Raw genomic sequence first — 10,771 nt, forward strand, 5'->3', positions numbered from 1 at the left:
TCTGGACGGGAGCTTCTGTAAAAAGCTGGCTGCAGTTCGCCATCTTGGCTCCGCCCCCTAATTCCTCATAATTTTCTAAATATTTCTTTATGTCCTACATACCTTCTTGAATTGTTTGGTTCATTTATTTTTACTCTCTCTTTATTAATACTTCTTATAGGGTGATTTATAGTAAGAAATATATTTTTTGGATTTCTTCAATTCTTCTTTGGTTTCCTGGCATAGCACACAGCTCCCCAAATCCTGAGACTTGCCAAAGTGATTAAATGTCTTTGTATGCTAATGAGATGACTAGTGGTGAGGGCTCCTCATTAGCCTTGGGAAGGGGACTGGTATAAGGGTTGAATCTTTCAGTCCCATCTCTAGATGGAGGGGGAAAGGGGAGAGAAAAGGGGCTGGAAGTTGAGAGGATCACCAATGACCAATGATTTAACCAATCTTGCCAACATAATGAAGCCTCCACTAAACACGAAAGGATGAAGTTCAGAGAACTTCCAAGTTGCTAAAGACAAGGAGATGCTGGGAAGGTAACACACTGGAGAGGACATGGGTGCTCCACATACCACCTCACATCACTTGTCCTACGTACCTCTCCATCTTCTATCTGCATGTGTTATAATACCCTTTATAATACACCAGTAAGTGTTACGTTTCCTTGAGTTCTGTGAGTCACTCTAGCAAATGACTGAAGTTGAGGAAGGGGTTGTGGGAGCCACCAATTAATAGCCAGTTGGTCAGAAGTTCCAGAAGTCAAGACCTGTGACTGGCATCTGAAGTAGGAGCCAGTCTTGTAGGACTGATCCCTTAACCTGTGGGGTTTGACACTAACTCCAGGTAGACACAAAATTGAATTAAATTGTAGGGCACCCAGCTTATTGCAGGTGGAGGGGAGGAACGGAACCCTACACATTTGGTCACAGGAGTGTTCTGTGCCAAGTGTTGGGAGCATAGAAGAAAAGTGTTTGTTTTTTTCTTAAACAATATTGAAAGTGAGACTGAATAAGCCTTTGAATTGTACTGCTAGTTTTTAAAGAGTAAATAATATGTTTAAAGGCCCCTATGTTTAAAGGCCAGAATTCCACAGGGAAGGGAACAAAAAGAAAATTTATTTTTATACCTCTATCCATTTAAATCTGTTCAGAGAACTGTTACTTGGGTTTCCCTCCTTTAGTGAAATCTAGAACACGTATTATAATTTTTCTGGTCACTCTCAGATAAAGAGTCCATTGGTTTCTTCTGTAGGGCATATTTCAGCAATCATAAATGACTAATCTCATAATGATAATCAAAACTCCAAATTTCATTGAAAAATAAACTGTCTCCCCTTCCTCACCTTCAGTTCTAGAACCCTGAAAGGTGGGCAAGCTCTCAGGTTGACGATTTCCTCCTCCTGCTTCATGCAGGCTGAATTTCCCTCATCCAAAATGGTTGGGACCAAAAATGTTTCAGGTGTCAGGATTTGGGGGATTTTAGGATACTCGTCTTTATACTTACTGGTCTGAAATGTGAAGGGCTCCAATAAACATATCTTTTAAGCATCATGTTGTCACTCAAAAAGGTTCAAATGTTGAAGCATTTCAAATTTGGGGTTTTTTTAGTTTTGGGATACTCAATATAATACTACCTCCTCCCCAACCCCAAGCACTCACATCATGATTTTGACCCTTCAGAATTAAATACAGGATAAAGAGGATGGGGAAAGAAGAGAAGTAATAATGTAGGAAAGTCTCATTAACTGGCATTGTGTGTGTGTGTGTGTGTGTGTGTGTGTGTGTGTGTAGGTTAACAGATATTTAAAGCAGACTATGGAGAGTTTGGTGGGTTTTCTGAAGACCCTCTGTCTCCAGGGTTCATTAGCCCTAGAGGTCATAATCTTACTCTGATTATGTGCCTAAACTTGTACTCTGACCATTCTCCACACTTCCCTTCTTTCCTGACCTAAGCCCCCTGTGGCAGCATGTAGACTACTATTCAAGTAGGCGTCATGTAACAAATTCTAGAGTTGGCACAGGTTCTTCAAGTGGTTTCTTCATATAGGAAAAACCCCTCTACCTTCTCTAATTACTAAGTGTTCTGCACATACCACAGCAACTGCAGACCTTCTATCACAAAAACCTATACCCTCTACATTTAGCGGTGAACCCTAACTTGTCTGCTCTTCATTCGTAAGTCCTAAATATGTGGCCTTGTGTTTACAATTGCAATGAGTCTGAATATATGTGTCCCTTCAAAATTCATCCATTGAAATTTAAGACCAAATGTGATAGTACAAAGAGGTCTGGCCTTTAGGAGATGCTTAAGTCATGAGGGACCTGCCCTCATGAATGGGATTAATAACCTCCTAAAAGGGCTGAAGGGAACTAAATAGGCCCTTTCTGCCTTCTGCCGGGGGGGACAATGCAAGAAGACTCTCACCAGACTCCAAGTGCCAGCACTTTGATCTTGGACTTACCAGCCTCCAGAATTGTAAGAAATAAATTTCTGTTCTTTATAAATTACCCAATCTAAGATATTTTTGCTAAGCCAATATGGAACAAACTAAGAGATGGTGAGATACTGCTTCCTATTATTTTATTCTGGTTTTCTGAGACCTCAGCCAAAAAGAGACAGAAAAAAACACCATTATAACATTCTGTTAGATTATAATTAGATTTGATTTCCACTTTGGCCCAAAGTCATGGAAAGAACTGAAATACCTATGTGATTGAATTTTTCTTTTTTACTTTCCCCTTTTGTATTAAATTTTGGTTTCATTAAATTGTGGTCAAAGAATACAGCCTATTTTGGGAAATTTATTGATATTTCATCTTGACAAGAGTCAAACTGTAAAAATTTTTCATGGAGCTTTGAAATGAAAGTACTTCTCTACAGGAGCTAAGCACGGTGGCTCACCCCTGTAATCACAGCACTCTAGGTGGCCGAGGCAGGTGGACTACTTGAGCTCAGGAGATCAAGTTCAAGAGCAAGACCCCATCTCTACTAAAAATAGAAAAACTGAGGTAAGAGGATCATTTGAGCCCAGGAATTTGTGGTTACTGTCAGCTATGATGACACCATGGCACTCTACCCAGAGCAACAGAGTAAAACTCTGTCTCAAAACAAAAAGCACTTCTCTACCTACACAGTACAAATGTTTGAGAAAAGTAACTGAACTGCCTGATTAACCTGCCAAAATCTGAGACATGTGATTAAATCCTATCCTATCTTCTTTTCATTTCTTTTTGACTCTGTAAGAGAACTTTATTTCTTTATCTGCAGAGCTATCCATTGAATAAATGCTTATGAATGTTATAATCTCAGTGTGAATCATAAGCTTTATTTAAAAAAAAAAAAAGTACCTTCCTTGGTACCTTTTAATGCTTGTGGCCTTGAATTTTACTTTATCTTATAAAATCTTTTGTTTTATTTATGAATTTCTAAACCTTGAATTACCTAAACTTTTCTTTTTACTATTTTAAGTGTATATCTTGCACAGAGCATATAATTGGACATAAGGATTTTCAGCCTAAGAATTTTTGACTTTTAAAAAAATTAACAAAACTCCAGAAATAAGACCAAAAGATGACTACATGTCCTTTCACTGTTGCAACAGAACACTGGCAAGCTTGCTGACAGTCACCTGGCCTCACTAGGGGTGTTAACATTATTTGACTTAACCTTAATACTTACTATGGGATTCAGGCCCAGACTCTGTAAAAGTACCTGTCAACTAACAAAATATAACATGAAAATGATTTGTGTCTAGTCAAAATATAAATGAATTTTGTCCAAGAGAAGATAATCTCAAAGGTATATTTTTATTGTCTATAGAACATTGTTCACATTTTTATTTATCAATTTTATTCATTATTCTTTTTTATTGATTTTATAAATTTTATAGTTCTTTATAACCTCCTTTGAAACAGCTTTGTCAATCTACTAATTCCCTCATTAATTATTTGAACGTATTTTCACTTAACATTTTGAAGATTATACTTGGATACTTTTGAGTAACAAAGGTTATCATCTTGTTTCATGCTTTTTGATTTTTTTAATCTTTTTTTGGTATGTGCCCTTTGGTTTTCTGTCTTCTGTTAATATTTTTTTTTTATCTTATGGCTATTTTATACAGTAGCAGAAAATGAATCTATGGGATGATGTGAGTCATCTCACAGAGCTGATAGGAAAACTGGGGAAGAAGCTTGAATAAAATGGAGGCAGGACACCCAGCTGAGACCTCACTGCCACAGCAGCCTCCCTGCCAAGCCTCTGTGAACACTCGCTAACCTTTACAGAATATTGCCCCCAGAAGAAACTACCACATTTTGCTATGTATCTTTGCCCAAATTTCTGTGGGAAAAATAAAGATGTGCATTATACACAGGTAGTCCTAAATTCCCTATCTATATAATCTATCTAATTCTTTTATTTATCCTTATGCATTAAAATTGTAACTCTTTAAAGCAATAATGCTATCCACATGTAAAATAACACCCCGGAATAGGGTAATCAGTTTATTGAACTGACGCTGAACTGCCAATGAAAGAATTTTCAGCCAATGAAGAGTGAAGTATTTCTCTTCATCTGCTTTAGGGAGGAGCTAGCAATCTAGCTGGTATTTTTACAAAAATTGCTGGTAAATCTTTAGGCAAATGTCAAAAAGGTTTTCATATACTGCACGTTTTAAGCTAACATTTACTAAATATGCTACAAAGCCTGGTGACACAGCTGCCAAGCGACACTTGGGACCTCCTTCCACAGAGTGTCAACAGATTGTGATGGTGACAGGAAGAAAAGCTTCTTCAGATGCTGAGACGGAAGAAGGTGACCTGAGGGGACTTCCAAAGTGGCCGGCAGATGGGGAGACGGAAGAAGGTGACCTGAGGGGACTTCCAAAGTGGTTGGCAGTGGAGCAGGAAGTGAACACCTGGATTCTGGAGCCACGTCAAAGTAGGATCTGCTTTTCTACCAGGATGATACAACAAGAGGGTAAAAGGATCACATGATAAAAAGACACAGATAGGGCAGTGCCTGTGGCTTAAAGGAGTCAGGCACTGGCCCTATATGCCGGAGGTGGTGGGTTCAAACCCAGCCCCAGCCAAAAACTACAAAAAAAAACCCACAGATAATTTCTCACAAACACCTATATGGTGCTTTAACTTTATGAAGCGAGAAGGTCGGAACATGAAACCATGAACAAAACTTGCCCCAAAACTCCCAGCAGCCTAAGAGAATCAAGTTTTAGAATTTCATTCTTATGCCATCATTCTTCGAAAGAATTACAATTTTGAGCTGTCCAAATCACCGATATGGATGAGGTCCCACTCGCATTTGATGTGCCTTCCAACAGAAATGTGGACATCAAAGGAGCGAAGACCATGGCTATTACAACTAGTGGACATGAGAAAACACATTTCACTGTTGTTCTAGCCTGTTGTGTAGATGGGCCAAAGCTACCACCTATGTTCACCTTAAAAGAAAAATGTTCTAGAAGAAAAGATTCCAAGTAGAATTATCATTCACGTGCATGAAAAAGGATAGATGAATGAAGAAGGCATGAAAATCTGTTTTAACAAAGTCTGGTCACAAAGGCCTGGAGGACTACTTAAAAACCAGCTTTGCTTGCTTTTGATCACTTCAAAGACCAGGTTACATAAAGTGCAAAAGCAATTACAGTGGACTTGAAAACCCAACTTGCTGTGATACCTGGTGAGCTGACCAACCAACTGAACAAGCCCTTTAAAGTCCTAATGAAAAAAGTATGGACATCATGAATGCAGTCAGCTGGTAATGATTTAACACCCACAGGCAGAATCCAGAAAGCATCCATCGTCCAGGTTTGTGATTGGATCCTAAGACTGTGGAATGGTGCCAAGAAGGAAGTGATGATGAAATAGTTTAAAAAATATGGCATCACCAATGCTATAGACGGAAAGGAGGATAATGAACGTTACCAGCATGAAGACTCTGCAGAAGACACTGGTAATGCAGAAATGGAAGACCATACTTCTAATATCGATAGTGACAAGGAGCTCTTGGCCTTCTATGATACTTAAATGTCATAAATTTGTTACCAGTACATAACATTTCTTATGCATTGTGTATGTTCTAGTGTTTTGTAATTACTTACTACAAAAATTTTTTATATCTTAATATGCTAAAAAATAAATGCTAAAATGGTTTTATGATACCTAAATACCTATGCAAGTACCTAAATATAAACAAATTGAAAAATTAAACTAAGAAACTAAAACAAAAGACTTTTTTCCCTGAAAATATGGTCTATAAATGTGGGTATGCATTATACCCAGCAAAATACAGTACAGGTGCCTTTGCTACCAGCCTGCTGGAACGATGCACACACCACAACGTAGAAATACCAAGTTCCACGATTTTTTTAAATCACTCTTTCTAGCATTCTAGGCCTATTCTAGATTATTCACTTGGCTAACCCTATGTCATTTTAAAGAAAAATATGTTAAATTTTAAAGGAAATTGGGGACAGTATTTTTAGCTTAATCAGTCAGTACTTAAGAGATCAGTTTTCTACAAGTTTTCCACAGTACTTTCTAGATTTGAACAGGATTTCACATTAACACAATAAAATCAAACCTTTGTTAGCTCTCCATAGAAAAGCCTTACCTGGACCAAGTCCATCATGGCCTATCACAATCTTGTACAAATCTCCAAGGTGCACAGCTTCAAGGAAAAAAGTGTCAGTCTATAACCAATCAAAAAAAGTTTTGTTATATCCAGACTGTAACTTTGATTTCTACCAAAAGTATAAATTAAGACTTATTGAAAGAAGAAGAATCACTAAGTAAATATATAAATCTGTCTAAATTATGAAATTACAGGCAAAATGATAATATTAATTTCTCAAAAATAGTAAGTTTCCATACATACCCCCCTTCTTCTTTGTTGTCAACTTTTGGTTATAAAGCACCCAATATTCTATCTGGTCTGAAAGCTGCTCACTCTGTACTGAGTCCAGGGAGAAAGCCACCTGTTTAAACCTCCTTATTTTCTGCCAGGGGAGTTTCAAATGCTGCGCCTCATCTGCTTCCATATGTAGTTGATCTAGGAGGCAGTACTCTGAGTGCCAGACATCAATGCTGGGTGCTGTGTGTGTGATCCGAACCCTGCACTCTTCAGGGAGAAGCTCCTGACTGCGCTGGTATTTCTAGGGTGTGTGTGGTTTGCGCCAGGAGCTTCTCTCAGCTTTTCTACCTACTTGGATGTGGATGTTTCCTCAGTCATTCGCAAGCAGAGGTCTCTCAGTAAGTTTCTGCATTCTCTCCAAGGGAATTGATTTACTTGTGGTTTATTCAGTGTACCCATGGAAGGATTCAAAGTCAGGAGCCTCCCATTTTGCCAACTTGCTGACATACCCAACCCAAAGGTTGTTCACAGAGTTCTTTAATTGCCACATATTTGTGAATATTCAGTCTCCTGTCGTTTTCTGGGTTTGCTCCAATGTGGTTGGAAAGATAGTTTGTATGATTCTGATTTTAAGACCTGTTAAGACCTTAAGACCTGCTTGTGCCCTAACTTGTGATCTGCCCTGGTTCCTGTTCCTGTGTGTTTGAGAAGAGTGTGCATTCTCCTATTGTCTGGTGGTTCTGTGTCTGCCTGGCAGGTACAGCTGATCTAATGATGTTGTTCAAGTCCACTGTTGCCTTTCATTCTTCTACCCATCATGGAAAGTGGGCATTGAAGTCTCCTATTATTATTCTCTTGTTGTCTATTTCTCCCCTCAATTTTGCAAATACTTACCCTCTCTCTCTTTCTTCTCTCTCCCCCCTCCACATATATATATTTGGGAACTTTGATGTTAGGTGTATGTATGTTTATAAATGTTATACCTTCCTAATGAATTGATCCTGTTATCATTTTATTTTTACCAGGATATTTTTCTTGGTCTCTTGTGACAGTTTTTAGCTTAAAGTATATTTTATCTGATATAAGTAGTGCCATTCCTCTCTCTTTACATTCTTATTTGCACAGAAGATCTTCTTCCATCTTCTTACTTTTAACCGATGTGTGCCCTTAGACCTCAAATGTCTCTCCTATAGGAACTTCAATCATTCAGCTTATCTGTGTTTTTTATTGTCAATTTAATCCATTTAATTGGTTCTGTGTGTCTGCTAGCTTTTCTTTCTTTCTCTTTTTGTCCACACATACAGCACCTCTATTTTTACAGCCCCCACCAAGGATTAATTGGTGCTAAATCACCGACCTCTGGGAATGCAGGGGCTCAGCATTTGAGAGTTCCTTGAACCATAGGGAATAAAGAGGTAATTTTAAATGCATGTAGGAGCACTTCCAGGAGTTATCCTCCTATCAGATTCAGCACAGAGCAAGCAGGCAAAAATACCCAAACCCCAGTTTCCCACTAGAAAAGGTTTGACTTGTCTCTTCTGAGCTATTGCCCCAGGGTTGGGCCTCTAAGTCGCCTAACTCTGATTGGTGACAAGGCAGGTAATTAGAAGTACTTTGTGAGCCTGAAAGTACCTGCCTTCTTCCCCAGCGTGCCCCAGCAATAAAATCAATCTCCACCTTCTCCCTGGAAGAAGTATGTCCATCCACTGAGTTCTCCGCCATGTACAGCTCCTACTTGAGGGACTAACTCTGGGAGCTGAAAAAGTGAGGCAAGCACTTCCAGAAGCTGATTCCCCTGGCTTAGTGCATAGTGAGCAGGAAAACCACCCAGCTCCCAGTTTCTCTCTAAAAGGGTTTGCAACATCAGCAAAATGTGGTATGTAAATGTGCATATACACACACAAAATGGAGTATCATTCAGCCTTAAAATAATAGGAAATCCTGTCACACACTACAACATGGATGAGTCTTAAAAACCTTATGCTAAGTGAAATAAAGCCAGTCATGATAAGATAATTACTATATGATTCCACTTATATGAGGTATTTGAAATAGTTAAATATATAAAAACAGAAAGTAAAATGGTGGTTACAGGGACTGTAGGTGAGGGTGGGGCTGGGGAGTTGTTTAATAGTAAGATCTCCAGTTTAGGAAGCTGGAAACCTTCTGAGGATCAGCTGTACAGCAATGTGACCCTACTTCACATACTGAACTGTGCGCTTAAAATCGTTAGGATGGCACATTTTATGTATTTTCCACTACTATTAATCATTTTAAAATCAGACAAAGGACTTTTTGCTTACTTGTCCTTTTAAAAACTTGAAGGCGCTCTCCGATCTGAATAGTAGTCTAGATCCTGTATCCCCCTTTTCCCCATGGACAGAAATGTAGACATTGGCCGTGGTTCCAGCATTCCAGAGTTCTCCCGTTGCCACGTACACTTCATATATTGTCACTGACAAGAAAAGGAAATCAAGCTTAGGTGGCAAGCACTACTCATAATAAAAAGTTAAGTACAGCAGTCTCTGTCTCCAAAGGGCGTATGGTCCAAGATCACCAGCAAATGCCTGAAACTGTAGGGAGGAACACAGCCTGTATTTACTTTGTTTCCCCTATGTATACACACCTATGATAAAGTTTAATTTATAAATTAGGTACAGTAAGAGATTAACAATAACTATTGATAACATGTTCAAAGGACAGAAGATTCCTTCTTCCTATAGATCTCAGCAACCTCAGCATGCAGTTTTTTTCCTTTCCTTAAGTCCAGAACTTTCACCTTTCACTAACAGCAAGCACTTGACAGCTGCTCTGAGGCCTATCTGCATTACCAGCATCATGCCTTTTGTACTTGGAAGCTGCTACTAAGTGAAATAAAGGTTACTTGAACACAAGCACAGTGACACAGTAACAGTCAATCTGATAACCAGGATGGCTACCAAGTGACTCACGGGCAAGTAGTGTATGAAGCACAGATATACTGGACAAAGCTGCGACTCGCATCCCAGGTGGGAGGAAGCAGGACAGCTGGAGATTTCATCACACCACTCAGAACAGTGCACAATTTAAAGCTTATGAATTGTGTCCTTTTGGAATTCTGCATGCAACATTTTTGGACTGTAATTGACTATGGGTAACTGAAACCACAGAAAGCAAAACCATAGATACAGGGAAACTACTGCATAGAAATCAAATCAGAGCTGGGCTCAGTGGCTCATGCCTATAATCCCAGCACTCCGGGAGACTGGATCACTTGAGCTCACGAGTGGGCCAGCCTGAGGAAGACCCAGTCTCTACTAAAAGCAGAAAACAAGCCAGGTATAGGGGCCGGTGCCTGTAGTACCAGCTACTCAGGAGGCTGAGGCAAGAGGATCACTCAAACCCAAAAGTTTGAGATTGAGATTGCTGTGAGCTATGACACTACAGCACTCTGCCCAGAGTGACCAGAATGACAGAGTAAGACTCTGTCTCAAAAAAAAAAAAAAAGAAAGAAAGAAAACTCAAATCAAAAGTCGTAGTTTCAGGTGATGGAGTAACCTACATCATCCAGTCTTTCCTGCCCAATGCAGCTAGAAAACCTCAACAGAATGTACACAACAGCTATATGAAGATTTTTTTTAAATGAGCAGCAAAGGAAGGAATGGGGGAAAAACTAAAATTTAAGGTAATGTCAAGCATCACTTTACCATTTTTCTTGTCTACTACCCCCTAGACTGAACTCAACGTACTAGACACCAGAGAGTAGACTCGGGGGCTCAGACATGGGGCCCAGGGGAGGCTCTGAGAGTAGACACTGGGGCTCAGATACAGGGGGACCCAGGGGAGGCTCTGAGAGTAGACGCTGGGGCTCAGACACGGGGCCCAGGGGAGGTTCTGAGAGTAGACGCTGGGGCTCAGACACGGGGGGGCC

At 39.6% G+C, this 10,771-nt stretch overlaps 1 protein-coding gene across 1 annotated transcript in view; it reads right to left on the reverse strand.

The window, feature by feature from the left end:
* The window catches only part of LOC100947894, a 135,219-nt gene that overhangs the window by 91,808 nt on the left and 32,640 nt on the right, over nucleotides 1-10,771 (reverse strand). The window contains 2 exon segments of the mRNA XM_012807544.1: nucleotides 6,622-6,700; nucleotides 9,165-9,316. Of these exon segments, the coding sequence (XP_012662998.1) occupies nucleotides 6,622-6,700; nucleotides 9,165-9,316 (231 nt within the window).

Source organism: Otolemur garnettii, unplaced genomic scaffold (genome assembly GCF_000181295.1).
Source record: "Otolemur garnettii isolate 467f Iridium unplaced genomic scaffold, OtoGar3 scaffold00071, whole genome shotgun sequence".
Classification (NCBI taxonomy): domain Eukaryota; kingdom Metazoa; phylum Chordata; class Mammalia; order Primates; family Galagidae; genus Otolemur; species Otolemur garnettii.